Source organism: Strongylocentrotus purpuratus, unplaced genomic scaffold (assembly GCF_000002235.5).
Source record: "Strongylocentrotus purpuratus isolate Spur 01 unplaced genomic scaffold, Spur_5.0 spur5_scaffold_8, whole genome shotgun sequence".
Lineage (NCBI taxonomy): Eukaryota > Metazoa > Echinodermata > Echinoidea > Camarodonta > Strongylocentrotidae > Strongylocentrotus > Strongylocentrotus purpuratus.
Genome location: NW_022145614.1, coordinates 22,121,619 through 22,139,535, shown reverse-complemented (window position 1 = coordinate 22,139,535; position 17,917 = coordinate 22,121,619). Strand labels below are relative to the sequence as shown.

At 36.9% G+C, this 17,917-nt stretch overlaps 1 protein-coding gene across 1 annotated transcript; it reads left to right on the top strand.

The window, feature by feature from the left end:
* The first annotated feature begins 4,785 nt into the window (after positions 1 to 4,785).
* On the top strand, positions 4,786 to 14,226 carry LOC585541 (E3 ubiquitin-protein ligase MYLIP-A). The gene is made up of 4 exons (XM_785365.5): positions 4,786 to 5,073; positions 9,303 to 9,499; positions 9,970 to 10,356; positions 10,856 to 14,226. The coding sequence occupies exons 1-4, from the start codon at positions 4,987 to 4,989 to the stop codon at positions 11,472 to 11,474; spliced, it is 1,290 nt and encodes a 429-aa protein (XP_790458.1). The 5' UTR covers positions 4,786 to 4,986; the 3' UTR covers positions 11,475 to 14,226.
* Positions 14,227 to 17,917: the final 3,691 nt, after the last annotated feature.

The window sequence follows — 17,917 nt, the reverse complement described above, 5'->3', positions numbered from 1 at the left end:
CGCTAACTACCCCCCCCCCCCCCCCCCCCCCCCCCCCTCACTGAGCAAAATATCGGTCGGCGCGAATCCTGCGTACGCCAATATTATGTCCTACATAATTATCATTCAAACGGAAGTGTCGCTCAGGCTTCATGACGTCACGTCCTTGGTAAGACTTAAAAGTGTCTATCATTTCTTTTGACAAAATACAATTGATAAGATATGCTTACATTCATAACAAACATGTGGTAACCTCGTGAAAACATTTGGCCTTCTAACAGTCATTACTGGCTCGTGCACTTTGTTCCGCGGTGTTGAAAAGTGCAGCACGTCCTGTGTTATTGTTTTGCAACGTAATTTTTTTTCTTCTCCCAATTAATATTTAGTTCCTTGAACTAGTCGTAGTGTTTCAAATGTAACGGACACGAAGGCCCGAATTCACGAAGGAAGTTTGTCGACAACCTAGGTTTATGTGCGTCATAATATGACGCGTTTTGACGCGTTTCAGATCAGGCGCGTGGGAGCGGTAGGGGCGGTCGCCCCGCCCCCCCCCAAAAAAAGGCCAAAAAACAAACAAAAAGAGAGAGAGAGAGAGAAGAAAAAAAGTAAGAGGACGTAGGAAGAAAAAGGGAAAGGAGTCGAGAACGGTACAACGAATCGTCTTCTTTCTCTAATAATTTAATGAAACGTCAAAGCTTCCGCGCTTTGCGCGGAACGGGGAAAATTAAATTCAATTTAAGGATTAAGAGTCGAGAAAGGTACAACGAATCGTCGAGAGAGAGAGAAGAAAAAAAGTAAGAGGACGTAGGAAGAAAAAGGGAAAGGAGTCGAGAACGGTACAACGAATCGTCTTCTTTCTCTAATAATCTAATAATACGTCAAAGCTTCCGCGCTTCGCGCAGGAGGAGGGAGGGGAAGAAACTGAATTCAGATAAGGATCAAGAGTCGAGAACGGTACATCGAATTGTCTTCTTTCTTTAATAAATTAATGAAACGTCAAAACTTCCGCGCTTCGCGCGTGAGTGGGACTGAATACAGATAAGGATTAAGGGTCGAGAAAGGTATAACGAATCGTCTTCTTTGTCTAATAATACGTCAAAGCTTCCGCGCTTTGCGCAGGAGGGGCGGACTGAATCCAGACAAGGATTATGAGTCGAGAAAGGTACAACGAATCGTCTTTTTTCAAAGCTTTTGCACCCACCCCCTATAGGGAGCGCGCTACGCGCGCTCTTTAAGTGATTCGCACGCTTTGCGTGCTCACTACCGCCCCCCCCCCCCAATCCTGGCTACGAGCTTGTTTCAGACCACGGTTTGTCTGTACCTTGGTCTGAAATGAATCGAAACGCGTCATTTGACGAACATAAACCTATAGGTTTCTCGACAAACCTCTTTTGTAAATTTTTGGGGCCAGGCGCGTACGCATGGGGGGGGGGGGGTTTGGGGGTTACCCCCCCCCCCCCACCTTCAGTTTTTTTATGTATGTATTTTAGAGCACCCCCCCCCCCCCCTGGGTTTATTATTTTTTTTAAATATTAGGTCCTCTTACCCTCCCCCCCCCCCCCCGCTTATTCAGCGGCTGGCTGAGTCGTTGCGAAATTTTCGGCCCGATTTAAAAATGTTAACCCCCCCCCCCCTGAAAAAAAATCCTGCGTACGCTACTGATTTGGGCCATAGGGTATACGACTGCTATCTTAGGCCGCACGCAAGAATATGATATTTTATAGTATTCAATGTGAATAGAAAAATTGATTATTAAATCCAACATGTTCATGCATGTTTTCGAATAAAACAGCATGTTCTTTTTTTTCTCTAAAGTAGACTATTGTCATTTTAACATTTTATATTGATTTTTCTTAAATAAATATTTATTCAATCGATGTAACTGCAATAAACTCACAAGCTGGATTGATTTTAATTTAAACAAATATTTTTCAAAAACCTTTCCAATAAATATGTCCACACTAAATGTTCTAACCATGGACCATGGAGTTACTAGTAACTCCGTGCATGCATGGACTTATATTATACACACATACAGTCATATCAGAGTATTTTGGTATAGCTGCAAAGCAGATACTCCCCCCCCCCCCCCCCGCTCCCCACATAAACACACGGGCCAATGTCGCTATTCATAAGGACCGCTTTTCATAATTTGAGAAAAGGGTCATTATTTATAAGGACCGCTATTCATATTCAAGGAAGAAGAGGGTCTGGGTCGGTATTCATAATAGGAGAAGAGGGCCGCTACTCATAATACAAAGTCGGAGTCGTTATTCATATGGGATGAGGGTCACTATTCTTTAAAAAAGAAATAAGCGATAAACAAAATGATAATAAGAAAGGCGTAGGCAGGGGGAGCCACGTGGCCCCGAATATTTTTAGATAACATTTATTGAAAACATATTGAAAACATTTCTGAACAAAAAAGAAAAAAAGCTTGTCCCGAATTATCATTAGTACGTGACCCATCATCCCGGGCCCTAGCCCTCCCCAATCAGTCCGGCCATTCGGCCCACCCTCCACGCAGTATTATTACCGACAATTCTCGTCCAAGTAGTTCATAGATGCCGTAGCCTCTGTGTGTTTCACACGAGGGGGAGGGTGTAGCAGTGTTGTCATCAAGGGGCTGATCTATCATGTCCCTAACCCTCGGCAAAGGGAGTAGGCGACAGAGAGGGAGTTGTGTGGACTTAAGTTGTGTACCATATCATATTCAAGCTTTTCGTAAATATACAATATTGCACGATATATTTTCCACATAAGTAAGGAAGTTAGATTTTCAAGATTCTAAGTCAAATAAGTCAAATGCCGTAAGGCATTATGCAAACGGTGCTGGATTATGTCTTTTTAAAGTATATTTGCTTTTCAGCTTTGATAATAATTATAGATACATCCTCATAATCTAGCTAATATATCCCCCCCCCCCCGCTCCGAGTGGTTACAAAACAAAAAGGATAACATTACACACACATAATCCTATCGTAATGTGTCCCCCTTGTGGGAAATCTTGCCCCTTCAGGCTGGGGTCCTGAACTGATAGTCAAACTTAAAAAAATTTACTTTAGTGACAAGACGATAAGGAAACCTGCTCAGTCCCCCCCCCCCCCCCGAAAATAAATATAGATGTCCTCTATCTGAATGTCCGAGTCGTCGTCATATAGGCGTAGGCGACGGGGGGGGGGGGGGCTAGAGATATATCATAATTCAAATGTTATTGATATAATTTTTTTTAAATAACATTGGATAACAAATTTCATAGTTATATTGAAACATAGATAGGCTAATTGAGTGTAAGAGTAAAGATGACAACAACCGGGAATGACAAATTTTAAGCTACTACTGCATGTCTCTTCTGGAATATAATGCAGGGATAAGAATAAATTATTTTAATACTTTTTACAATTTTTTCCCTTTCTTTCTCTTTTATCTATTCAAATAAAAAGGAAAAAAAGAAAAAGACATACGGCATGACAGTAAGACCTATGCCAATCTCGTGGGAGACAGTGAGCATTGGATGACAATATATAATGCTTTTTACAATACTAAATTCTATCAAGATTATGGTTTGAAAATATTTTTTTAAATATATATAAATATTCCTGTTCTCAATGTGTATGATGAATTGACAGGCTGGTGGTATTTTATGATGTGTTTGTTCTATAATTATCTATCTTGTGTCATGACCACTCACATCAACCTTACTTTTTGTTCTTTTTTTTCCCTTTTTTGTATTCTATTTTTAAAATTTAGTTTGGCTATTTAAGGTAATTGATTATTTATATTTCGTGTGTGAACCTTTTAAGCATGTATTTAAGTCATCTACTTGAATAACTATTACATGTATTTTCTGTGTTTGCTTTGAATTCATCATGTCTCGAATTAATTCATTATTCATTATTTTTGTTATTTTTGAAATAATTTTACTAGTCGAATAATTTCGGATTGAATAAGCACCCCAAACGTCTTTAAAAATAAATATTGTATGAATTGTCTTTTTTTGTCCCAGAATTGTCGGAACATTGAGCTGTTGAGAAGGCGCGGCGAAGGCCTTGCCTGGAGATCGAGAGTCAACAAACTTTCGACAGAATGGAGATCGAGAGTCAACAAACTTTCAACAGAATGGAGATCGAGAGTCAACAAACTTTCAACAGAGCTCGAGCAATCACCCCTCCTCCGCAGATCATTGGAATGATCCAACCCATATTAGTCATTCACAATTAGCATACAATAAAGAAAGAAAGCCAGCGTGTGAAAGACACGAGAAGGTCATCTTGTTTACGAGTTTCGTACGAAAAATACTCCCTTCATTTCAGCCCCGAAGGCTTTATAGACAAGGTTATTGTTAGAATCACTATAGTTTCATCTTCCTAAGTACAGTTTTTTCCTCGATAAATTTCGGAAAATGCAGCAGAAAAAAAAAACGACAGAAAATTGCAAGATTGCATTGCCGCCCAATGGGATAGTGAAAAACGTAACGAATATAGAGCTCGAGCGACACACTTGCTAGTCTCATGTATATTTATAACGCTCTGCATTGGACTCTGTTCACCATTGGCTAGCTGTAATCGGGGCCTTAGCTATTTGATTGGTCGGTGATGATTCCATCGGGATTTCCCTATGAACCTATTCCATTGTGGAAAGGTGAGGGACACTGGAATAAATTCAAAATATACTTATGACTTTCATGAAAATAAAATATGGGACTTTGAAGTACTTAAATATATATATTTTTTTATTATTTGGTAAGTTATAACAACAACAACAACCAGTAGAGTGTGAGGTTTGATTTAATTATAAGCATCGCTTCGTCCCTCCTCGAAGCCTTGCACATGACCAGCTTTTGTCTGATGCGGTTTCGAGCTCCGTTCAGCTGTTAATCGTCGAGCGCGAGACAAGTTCACCTTCTACATGTCTAAATTCTGTTTTCACATACGCTGTACAGTTGCGAATACGACAGCTAGGAACAGAGGCCGAGCTGAGTGAACTTTTGGTCTGAAAGCATTCAAAATGATTATTTTCATCAAGAAACCGGATGGCAATGTGCTCGAAATTGAAGTTGGACCTAAAGCTGTTGGTCTAGAATGTCTAGATTTGGTAAGTTTTTTGTCTTCTCTGTAAAATTGAAGATGATCACGGCTCCATTATACATTACCAGTTCCGGGACAGTTATCAAACGAAACACATCAGACATGTGACTGTGCTGTGCTGTGGCTGGGCCTGGGTGTGTGTGCGAGAATCAGAGAATGAACTAAATAACTAGCTAGACTCAAGTAATATATAATAAAGAGTGGAGTGAGGTGTCCATAAATAGTTAGTGTCACTCACACATGTCGAGATCTAGATCTAGGGCCTAGCCTAGCCTAGAGTCTAGCTTTGGTTGGTTGGTTGGTTGGTTGGTTATACTTATAGACCCCTACCCTAGATCTATCTAGTCTATCTAAATTTTGTCATTCTGACACTCATTTATGACAATTGATCATGTTGATTAAAGTTATAAACTTATATTGACAGTGTCTGACAATACACACATCTGCACATGTGTGAAAAAGGAACAACGTGAACAGATGAAAAAACTGTCAGAGACAGACAGGTCAGACAGAGACTCATCAGAGTGAAGAATCGGTCGGTTTTGTTCGGGGATCCTTGTCTTCCGATGAGACTAGATCTACACTCTAGATCTAGTCTACATTTTTTAGTTCCAGTACATGAATGTTTGGCTTCACAGAATCACCCTCGGCCTTGAAGGAGAGCGTCATTGTTAAGAATAAGATCTTCCAACTAGTCTGATATTTTGTCTTTCTGTCTGCTCCCTTTTACTGCCTCGCACAAATTTGGAAGTGAATAGGCCTAGACCTCTACAGCACGTACAGTATGTAGAACTTTACGCGTCGACTTTGAGCGCTGTATGAAGGGGTGACCAAAGTTCGCGGACATTTTAGAACATAATACAAAATGTGATAATCGATCTATGATTTCTCATATTCTACACAAATTTATTTATTTCAATTAGGTTATTACCGAATGGACGGCAAAGTTTTTTACTACAAATTGGTTTAACTAGAAAATTTATCTTCAGAGGATTTCAGAGTTATCTCAATCTAGAAATTTGATGTCTGATCGTCCGTGTGCGCTGCATCAAAACAAAGTCTTAAAAACAACAAGACCTAACTTCACGCACTGGGGTTTACAGCTGATTTATACAAAAATGTGATCCATCAAAAATAAGGTAAATTAATAATTTGCCAGGCAAGATATCATACAATCAGTCGGTACCACTTATTACTTACAATTTTGAGGGTGTCTGGTCTCAAAATGATGATTTCCAGACCCTTATCGGTAGTGCTGTAAGTCAGACGCTATGTTCGTGTTCGGTTCGGTTCGGCAGAGTTCGGCAATTTTTCACCCGAACTTGGTTTGGTTCGGGGTTCAGTAATATAATAGCAAGCAGCGTTATAGCCACGGCGGTCGGCACTGGGCGGGCCGGCCGGCCTACCGGGCCCGACCAGCACCGAGGACGTCTGCATACTGCTTCCGACCAGCACGAATTTCACATTAAAAAACTGCTATAAACGTAATTATTTGTGAAGAAAAATACTACTTACATATGTATTTCCGTCTTGAATCGTGTTTTATTTTCAATTTTAAAAAGAATCAGGTTTTCAATTTGTCAATAAATGATATTTTTTAAAGATTTTCCGAGACGGTTGTCGTCTAATGTTAGAGTCATGAAATCTGCCATCTTGAATAGAGATTCAGGCTTGTCAATAACTGTTTTTTATAATTTTTTATTTTCAATCAGAAAAATACAATATCCCTATTTTTCCTTAATAAATAAATACCATACTATAATATATATTTATTTCATTATTTATATTGTAAAATTTGTCTGATATTGTTACAATTAAAATATTAATTTTTTGTTAAATGGGTTTAAGCTGAATTTGTTTCGATCACGCACATGTATTCTTGTTTATGTCTTGCGATCGGGACGTAGCGTGGTCAGGATTTGGAACCGTAAATTGCGCCAGTGAAGTCGCACCCACCACTGAATAGGCATAAATCACAAAGGCGGAAAATGGGAAAAAAAGTAATTATAAAATGAGCAATCATGACATGAAATTTAGGTACAAAATGACAAGTTTATTAGCTTGCAAAAACGTTTACATTTTTTTGCCGAACATCCGAACCAGGCCTTTGCGCTCGGTTCGGTTCGTTCGGTTCGGAAGTGCCATGTTCGGCGAACTTCCATTCGTTCGGCGGTTCGGCTACAGCACTACTTATCGGTAAATTGATAATTTTTCGGAATGCATATAAAAGAGTGCATCATTTGATGATCTTTTGTGAATATTTTCACAATTTCATACCCAATTCTAAAGAAAATTTTGTTTCTGAGTAATTTTACGTTCCTCTTTCCATTGGTGATATCAGATTTTTGAAATCTTACTGATTTTTTGAGATAGCGAACTTAGGTCACGCGCGAACTTTGGGCACACCACCATACATTTAGAAAACGGCAAATAACGCACTCCCATTGGCCGATCTGCTCGAGCGGTTACAAGTTTAAGTGAGAAAGGGCCTACTTAACTTAAGTGCAGTGGCAATGCCAATACGTAATATTACATAACACACTGACATGTCATGCTTTTAAGGGACTCGTCCGTCTCCATGAAGCCCAATACAACATGGAGAATGCTGTCAAGATCTACAAGGAAATCTTGAAGAAACATCCAAACTATGTCGATTTTAAGTCTTTAAAGGTACTTGGTAACATTGTTCAGATGAGAGATAGGGGTGCTAAGGTAGTGACTTCGATGCTAGATGTACAATTAAAGATAATCTGAAAATTTGAGTGAAAACGGACCATTATTAATGATACAAGTTGGGAAAAACTGATCTGATCAATTCCTTAATTCTCTAAACTATATTATTACAATTTAATTAAATTTTAGGTGAATGTTAATAGTCACAAAGCAATAAATTGGCTCTACATACCATTCCAGATATTTTATAGCCTGTTTTATTGTTTGTTTGTTTGCTTTTATTTCTGCGTTCAAAATGATACAATACATAATATAAAATGTGTTTACAAAGATAATATACAAAACAATTCATAAGATAAACAATATAGTCATGATACATAATGAATACAAAATAAGGAAGTGAGCTTAAACTTTTTTTTATAGATATATATCCATATATACGCACACATGTACATACATATAAATATATATACATACATATACATAGCACATGCATACACTGTTTTATGTCTTTTTTTCATGGAAAAAATGGTTGGAAAAATTCAAAAATGGTTGGGAGAAATCCGGTAATCACTATTAGAGGGTGTTGCATAGTGATGCCTTCAAAGAAAAATATAGATATCTTCTTGGTTTAATAATGTTTTCAGGATTTTTTGCATGTCAGAGGGTTACATGTAGTACAGTAGAAGGAATATAATTAGTAGCATTTTATACAAAAATTAAACAAATTTTTTCATCAACCTTCAACGATGTTACCGAGTCATTTTAACGACGAAGTTGAGTTTTGGTCATGCGATTGCATTGTGAAAGAAAAGGTGTGGAATGGATCAGAAAAAGTTGAACATGTACATGTAGCATGCAAGTATTGGTGTGTACTGCAAGGTTCTGGAGTCATCAAAATCATAATAAATTTGGCCAAGTCTTAGTAAAGTAACAAGCACTGTGCACTGTACACAGAAAGATGTATATCGGACTACACAAATAGTGTGATGGTGTCAGGCCTACTTTCCTTGATTTCCGTATCTTTCTATGATCAGCCAGTATACATTTTCTACCAAAATTGTTCGACAAATGACATTTATTTGTAATCTTGATAAGGTCGATAATCATTTCATAAGTTCGGCTCCTCTCTTTAGAGACAGAAACCGACCATTAGGTGTTCTGTGCAAATGTTGAACGTTGCCCAAAATACTAAATTTTACCGGAATCACATCTGTTTTTGATGCATTTAATTTTGAAAATTAGGCCTACCGGTAGGCTATAATACATCGGTTGCACGTACCAGATTGACTGTGTGATGCGTTTAAGGGTCTTTTTTTTTGGGGGGGGGGGTTCTTAGTTGTAAAGCTTTTAACTACCGGCATACGTGCATTGTGCTGTATCTGTATTAACCATAGGCTAAAGAAAAGAACAGAATGATTTATTCGTCTGTCAATACCATCATGTCCAGTGTGTATACATGTATTTATTACTCCTTGTGCTATGTGATCAACAGTCAAAAGAATTCAGTTATTTTCATAATGTTCATAGACCAATATTTATGTTCTATTGTTGTATTTATAGACATGCTTGAAGCTGAACTTGGTCGAAGGGGATTACTTTGGCTTGCAGTTCACAGCAAAGAAAGGAGAGAGGCACTGGCTGAACCTTCGAAACACCATCACCTCACAACTTCCCATTGGATTCTCACAACCTATCCGCCTGGACCTGAGGGTGAAATTCCATGTTGAACCACACATCCTACAGCAAGATATCACCAGGTGATCATCTTAGCTTTGTAGTTTAAATGTTTGAGATAATGTACATGTACTGTATATGGTGCCTTGCAAGTGTAGAGAACTGCAGAGCCCTAAATTGATAGCACTGGATGTAATTCAAATCAAACGTGTTACAACTAAAATTTGATAATGTTTTACGATGCATGAAAAGTGTCTTGTTGTAACCAAGGACATGAAAACAAATTCCACTGAACTAAAACAAAGGTTGTATTATATAGAACTGTAGATGAATACCATGCATCCAATTCAATTTGTAAATATAATTATAATAAATGAAGTAATCCTTTGAAGAAAAAAATAGAAAAAAGTCATGTATTTATGACATGTGCCTGTACATGTACATGTATGATACATGTATCAGGGTATTCTTTTTTCACATGTACATTTAACCAAGCTTGAAGTAAAGAGGGAACAAATGTTAACATTTTGATTATTCCTTCTTTCCTCTGCAGGCATCTGTTCTTTCATGATGCCAAACTCCTGGTAAAAGAAGAGAAGATAAAGGCAGCCCTCAAAGATGCTGCCCGTCTTGCTGCTCTCTTCACCCAGGCTGAAAAGGGTGACTTTGGCGCTAGCAATGATGTGGAGCTGCTGGCCGGGTACTTTCCCCAGTTTGCAGACTCTGAGGAATTTAAGGTTACGGCCCAAGCAGAATATGCCCGTCTACGTAGCATGAAGGTGGAACACGCACTTCTCTCTTTGCTCAGGGAAATCTGTGAAATGGATTCTTACGGATTAAATACCTTCACTGCTAAGACCTGCTCCGGCCAATTATGTGAAGTGGGTGTCGGGGCACATGGAATTCTTGTTACTAATATTGAGACGCAGGATTGTGTGAAGTAAGTATGGAAGTTGTCACTGTTGCTAATAATAAATAGCATTATATTAGATTCAAGAGGACTTTATGAATAAGAATTGAAATGGTGACAAATAATTACTCTCTGTTCGTTCGTTCATGTCACCTTAGATCAAGATCAGTATCTTGATCTTCGGAGTAGTTGCTACAACCGGCCGTGTCAGACACGTTGCCCCGGGATGCGAGATAGGACTCTTGTAGCGTGCCTCCATTTAACTCAATTATACGATAACAATCAACATAAAATTTAATTAAAAGAATGAATCGTAGGTCAGATATTTAATTAATGATCATAATTTTAATGAACTGTTTATCAGGAATCACTTAAGTTTTCACATAACATACACATGACATATTGTGGAGTTGCTTACAAATAAAAAATGTGGTTTAACATGTTTGACTTCACCCAGAAAATGCTTGTTGAATAGGAAGTCTTGTTGTTTTCTGAAATGAATTATCAAATGTCTAATTTTCTCATGCAGGATTCCTCTTTCATCTGTGAAGCGGTTGTCAGTTGAGAAGAGAGATTGCCAGATGCACTATGAGCTTGACGATGGACATAACTTTACAACAGACAAGATGGAACTTACTCTTCACACCAAGGAGATTGCTGAAGGGCTTTACCGCTCCATCACAGAGAAAGTTGAATTCTTCACAAGTGAGACCGTCAGCGAACCAGTCAAGGACCAGTTTGTTCGAGACTTTCGTGGGAGTATTGTCTCCTTCTTCAACATCAATACAGACTTGGGGAAGAAGTATTCTTTTGATTTGCGCAGAACACAACAGGAGGTCCATGATGAAGCAAGAAGGAAACTTTTCAGGATGGGCATCTCGACACAGTCTGCAGATGCCGACTTGTCCTCCCAAGCACACAATAGGCAAGAAGGCACTAATCAGCTGGAACAGGAACTTCAGATGTTTCGAGACGCTGTGACATGTAAAGTCTGCATGGCATCCCACATGGATACAGTACTTTTACCCTGTGGCCATTTTCTCCTGTGTAGCAACTGCGCAGGCATGGTTTCCTCATGCCCTTCGTGTCGGTTAGACATTGAAGAAAGGAAGAAAATCTTCTGGGACAGACCTATGAATGTTTGCTAGAACAAGCAAGCAGGTAAATGTATATCATATACATTGTAGGTGTGTAATGTATGTATGTAGAAGAACTCTGAATCAGTATTACAAAGATTGCCACATTTAACATGTGTTTAGAAAAGATTGAAAGAGCCGTAACTTTGACATTTTCCATCGGAGGTATGTTGTAGGATCCAATGCTTTCTGTATGTAATTGATTGATATTAGTAATCCTTTGGTTCAACGCTGTAAATGAAAAGAATAAGCTTTGTTCATTAACACCAGAATCAGAGTGAATGTGTAACTGTAACATGATGTGTTACTGATTTGACAGCGAGTTATTCCTTATTTGTACATTTATTGTGTAGATGGTATACACAAAATTTGTTGTACACTAGTGGACTAGGCAAACTTGCTTAGTGAAGTTACAGTAGCTATAGTTTGAATTGTCTATACTAGCAATCTTGTACAGTTTTTTGATGGAAACAAAAGAATGCCATTGCATTCACTCTTATTTGGATTCTAACTTATATATTGTGTCATTTGTGTGATCAGATGTCGATATTAAATTTTGTAGATTATCAGAAAAAGATTTGAACATGTATTTTTGATCGAAAAGGTCCACACATTTTTTTAAAGGAGAATGCCTTGAATTGTAGAAAGGAGAGAACAAAATATTTTTGTAAATGTTTGATAGCTAATAAGAAGTTGATACATATGCTTAAGTCAACTCTTTAGTATTTTCAGTCAAACCAGTGCGTTGCATACTCCGATTGATATGTACATGTATGCCACTTTTTTTCTCCTAAGTAGTTAGTACATTCCTCTAGTTCATCCGCAGTTGCCGGAATTTCTTTCTGTGTGTACATGTGTCCGTTTTAGTTTTTCATATTTTGCAAGAGATGATTTTCTTGTAACAGAATTAGAGCTTTCTGTGTGTGCATTCCAAAATCACATCAGTTCAAGTTATTTAGATTGTGCAATAATGTGTCTATGTAGAAAACTGATTTATTTTCCTTCCAAAGTGCTGTACAATTTTATCAGTGTTTGTCTGTTTGATGGTTGTTTTTACATGCTAGAGTAGAGGTATATTTCAGGCAAAACAAAGCTACCTTTCCTCCCAGATTGTTTTGTATTTAATATGTTTATCCAGATGATTCACATCAGTAAAATGGGTGTAAAATGTGACAATGTTCGTATTTTTCATGGGGGGGGGGCATAGAGTTAATAAAGTTTCAGTGATTCAAAAGCAGAAACAAGGTGATTCATTAGAGTACTTTCATTTACTTATGGAGTTCCTGATAGTGTTCAAATAAGTGATACCCACGCAAAAGAGGTACATTGTCATTCACACATATTTTGCTTGAACTCTTTACCTCAGCCTTGCCATACATTTTCAAGTAAAGATCTATGAATTATTTATTTCTTGATTAAGACTGCGATCTACTGTTTTGTTTTCTTTGTTACACAGTGTACTTATATTTGTGCAAATGTAACGCATTCTTCCCTTTTCTGTGTGACATCATTTGTCTTAAAATCATGTTCTCTGATAGAAAGAGATTTTAACTGTTGTATGCAAACTTGCAAAGAGTGGTGCAACTTTTATTTTAGTGTGTTATTAAATGAAGCTACGTGTTATGCTATTGATATATTGTTTTCAAAGAAATGAAAGTCCTTCAACATCAGTGTGCCCATTTATCGGCATTGAATTTACAACGTTCATGTTCTGCCAAAAGTATGTCACACATTATTTTATCATTTGATTTACGGCCCTTCAAATAACTTTATTTTACAGTAATCATATTCTGAAACTGCATAACAGTCATATTTTGGGAGCTACACATTGTACATTGATGTACTGGTACATGTATACATGTATTGTCCGCACGAATGCTACATGTAGATGCGTTACAAATCTGTTTTGATGAGTGAATACGTCTCTAGCATATTTTAGAATTTACAAATGTTTTGTTGAATGTAACATAAATTGACAGCATTTCCATTATACAGTATGTTCTGAGGCTAACTTCAGAGGCTTATAAATGTGGACAATTATGCGGATTTGTAATCCAGTAAGCACAAATCTACAGGGTTCTTTGAACTTCATTGCAGCTGTAGTTTAATCAAAGCAGAAAGCACAGATTATATTGGCAATTGATAGCAATTTGTACATCTTGCTCAATAACAGGTTGTATAATGTGTGTGTTCTGTTGATTCAATATATTTATTAGTTGTTACTGTACATGTAGGCTAAATATTATGGATAGAAAAGTGAGGAATTTACATGAATTTACACATGTACATTTTGCTAGCAAACATGTACAATATTCTAGGGCAGTAGTCTTTCAAATTACATTGTACATGTCATTGGCTATCACTTCCTGATTAAATGAACAGTGTACCGGTACATGTACATGTACTGTAGGTCTGTGTTTTGGGTATTATTATCTGGCCATTTTTTTCATCTGCTATCTGTGGTGTCCTACATGTACATTTGGTCTTTCACAGATTACATTGAGTGATAATATACATGTACATGTACACCCCAATACTGGTACCCCTTTCGCTATGAAATACATTTTAAAAAAGAAATCTTTAAAATAGCAGTACATGTACCTGTACATACATATTTATGTACAGTGAAGAGAGGCAACAGAAGGTTATTCATTTCAACATCCTTTTTTAACTGATTTACTTACAAAACTGGAAATTTATTTTGTTTGTGCATGCAAAACATTTAGTTTGGCATGGTGCCAAAGAACAATAAGTGAAAAAAAAAAAAAAAAAACTTAAAAGGTAATCCCCAACTCAATGTCTATTGTGAAGAGTTAGAGAAAACAACTTTCCTGAAGGTGACCTACCACTACTTTTATTGGTATTATGGTTTATTCAACTGTAAGAGCTCTTCTATTGTAATCCAAACCCATGGGCCTTTCTTTTGTACTTGCATCAATGCAAGAAGTGAATCTAATGACAAGCAGGTGCATAGCTCTGCATTTCTATGAGAAACAAAAGTATCAGTACATGTACATGTTTGCACATGTCCGACTGTGTAACCCAGCTTTTATGACAAATGGATCTAATTTGAGATAAGGATAAGAATTTTTTTTCTTTAATAAGATGCCCAATTTTCATGCCCTTAAACACATTTTTGTTCCAGTAACAGACTAAAATAGATATTGAGAAAAATATTGTGCGAGTACATTTAGTACAGAAACTACAGATAAGTACATACATGTACATGTATAGTTCATAAAACCAGCTTCGACTTAGGTCACATTGACACCGTGGGTTAAAGTTCCCTTTAATATACAAACTAGTACATACATATACCCATTGAATTTTGAGCACACATACATGTAATGTACAATGTAAGTGATAGTGAATATTTATTGTTTTACTTGCATTTAAGGGCCTGGCCTGTCATTTTCATAGCAGATTATAACTACATAAATTGTAAAAATGTAAATGTATATCCTTCTTTTTTGTGGTATTAAAGGGGAAGTCCACCCTGATATTTAGTTTAAACATTTTTTTAAATTTTCATAACTTTTCTATTTTCAATAGGATATTGCTCAAACTTTCACCAATTTTTTCTCTCATTTGTTTGCATTTATTAAACCCAACTTAAAAGTCATGCAAAGTTTTGGGAAATTTTGAATATTGGATGGATAGTAATTCTTTAAAATGTTGATATATTTTGATGCCCCTGTGGATGTATTATAAGCACTAGAAAATTTAGCCCCTAAAACGATTGTGCTTTTCAAGAAATTTTCAAAATATAATAAAATTTTACTGGTGCTCCCGGTAAATTTAAAATATTTCAAATTGTACCTACTGTATGGCCATTCCATGGTAGCTGCGACCATGAAAATCTCAGAATATGCGGTTTTTATATATAATTTCCAAATGGGAATAGCAAATCGGTCTACCGGTATTGTAGTAAAAAAACATTGTTTTAAACCTAGAGTAATATCAGTCTTGAGAGGGCACTATACAACGTAAAGACTTTATTATTTATATTTCTATCACTTTAGACCCCATTTCAACCGCGACAACGATCATTGAATATTGTGAAATCACATATGCTTCCAATATGTTCATTTGAACCAATTTCATGACCCCAAACCAAAACTTTGTATTACCTTTAATATCAGGTTGGACTTGCCCTTATAACCTTAATGTCACCTTTGATCTACTTGCCAAGATATGGGGGGGGGGGGGGGGGGGCTTTGTTGAGGTTACATTGCATATTCCTGTAAATTATATTGTCTGTTATAGGAACTTTATAATGTTTGTTTTTTTCCTTTACTGCATTATCTTTGCATAATGTTATGAGAGAAAAGAAATCCAATTTGGGTTAACTCATCTGGAACTCAACCCATTTTCACTGTTGTATGGAAGACCAAGAAATTTAATTTAATTATGATGGAGGGAAATTTGTTTCATTAATTTTGTTTTCCCTTGTTAACAGTGTGTTTCATTGTCCAAGCAGTGATGTAAACATATATTGTTCATTTAAACCCATGTGAAATAAATTATCAAGCATTTAATGAGATATAAAACAATATTGCTTCCATCTTGTTATTTTATACATGTAAATGGCAAATGATTGTGTATAAGGTGCTTACAAACAAGCTCAAGTCCATTTCAATATAATATTATCTGCTTAGATTTTTACATCACTTATACAACTGAGCATGGTCAATTCGCTTGCCCAATGCCCATCTACATTTTGGTTGCCTTAGCAATAGCATGTGGACTTGCGCAAATTTGTACTATCCCTATATGAAATTGTGTTTGAACTTTGAAGTGAGGTGAATATGAGACAGTAATACTGTGAAAGTCGATTCGAATGCTTTGAGTGAAACGGATCAGTCGGTGTCAAGAACACTTTGGAAAAACGTGAGTGGGTGGAACAAAATTAACAAAGAGATTCTTTCGTTTTAGAAAATATTCTCTTTCCTATCGCTTAGAAATACATGAGTTTGAGTTTGCATGAATGAGTCAGTGTCACGAGGACATTGCGACAAACGTGTGGGTGGATCATAAAGAATCGTGTCATCTGTACTGCATTTCTTACCAGGAAGTGGGTCGTGATACTGCCTGTGGCAAGAGCATATAGAACATTATGAACCGAAAGTAAAGGTGACAATGCGAGAGTGCTAAGTAAAAATAATTGTATTTTGGGGTTGAGGGTATTTCCAGGGTATTTCACCCGTGAAACCTAATTTATAGGGGATAATAGTGCTTAATTGCCTGATCGGAAGTACATGTATAATAATGTGAAGACCGATCAAGGGTTGGAAAACAAATGTTAATTGTATATTTACATGCCGTAAAAAGCAGCCACTGTACAACTCTACAAAACACTGCATAACTACAACACTACAACAAATATGAACATAGTAAACTAATATTATGTCGTGCCCGGAGGGCTCGCCTCAATTGTCAACATGATATACATGTGGTAATACCATGAATTGCGTATCCATCATAATTATAATAAATCAAATTTTGTAGAACTTCGCAGGAATTATGAATATGTCATGTATGTCCTATCTGTGAAATTTAAACATGAGCAATATCCTAGTATTCAAATTATACAAGGAAACCTGTTTACCTTCTAGACTTAAGGGATAGTTGAGTTCTGTTGCAGAGGGCGCTACACAAAATAATTTTTTGTGAGAAAATGAAAAACTGAGTCTCAAATTGTAAAGAACATACAATTTAAATGACAAAATCATCTTTGTGTGATCAAAATCGGTTCAGAGACGGCTGAAATATCCATAAATATAAGCATTTCTAATATTTGTGTACCACCACAAATTAGATAATTTGAAAAAGCCGTTGAAAAACGAAATAGCACCATTTACGTTTTATTCCAGCCAATGCCGGTGTTGGATTTTTGTTGGCTTTTTTGTGTTCGTTATAACACGCACAACCAGCTGGCCCATGTATTGTTATTATTAACTAATTAATTAATTAACGGTCACCATATTTTTCTGAAAGTACAGCTGAATTGGTATAATTGGCTAAATTTCACACATTTTGGGGTCTAAAATCATCTTCATAGCAAGTTTTGGTCCTAAAAGGACACTAGAAATGTCATAAATAAGAATAAGTGCAATAACCATGCACTTTGAAGACATTAACTGTCTAAAACAAGAACTCAACTATCCCTTTAACTGTCAGGGATGCATCACTCGCATTACGGTCCCATACTTCGTCCACAAAATATATTATAATATGGGACAAATGCAACAGCTCTATCCCAGGCAGATTCGACGCTCCTATCTGACTGACATACTAGAAGAGGTGTCAAAGAACAACAGAAAATACAACCAACCAGTGGCGTAATGAGCAAAAACTTTTTTTTTTTTTTTGGGGGGGGGGGGGGGCTGACAAAAATATCCGTATCACCCCTACTCTTACATGCAGGCCCTGCTGAACGTTTTTCAAAGAGGGGT

Bases quoted from the DNA above. Each gene is read 5' to 3' on its own strand.
- LOC585541 (XM_785365.5), top strand. From the start codon at position 4,987: ATGATTATTTTCATCAAGAAACCGGATGGCAATGTGCTCGAAATTGAA. The intron at 9,500-9,969 runs GTGATCATCTTA...TTTCCTCTGCAG, and splicing joins CTACAGCAAGATATCACCAG to GCATCTGTTCTTTCATGATG. The intron at 10,357-10,855 runs GTAAGTATGGAA...TTTCTCATGCAG, and splicing joins GAGACGCAGGATTGTGTGAA to GATTCCTCTTTCATCTGTGA.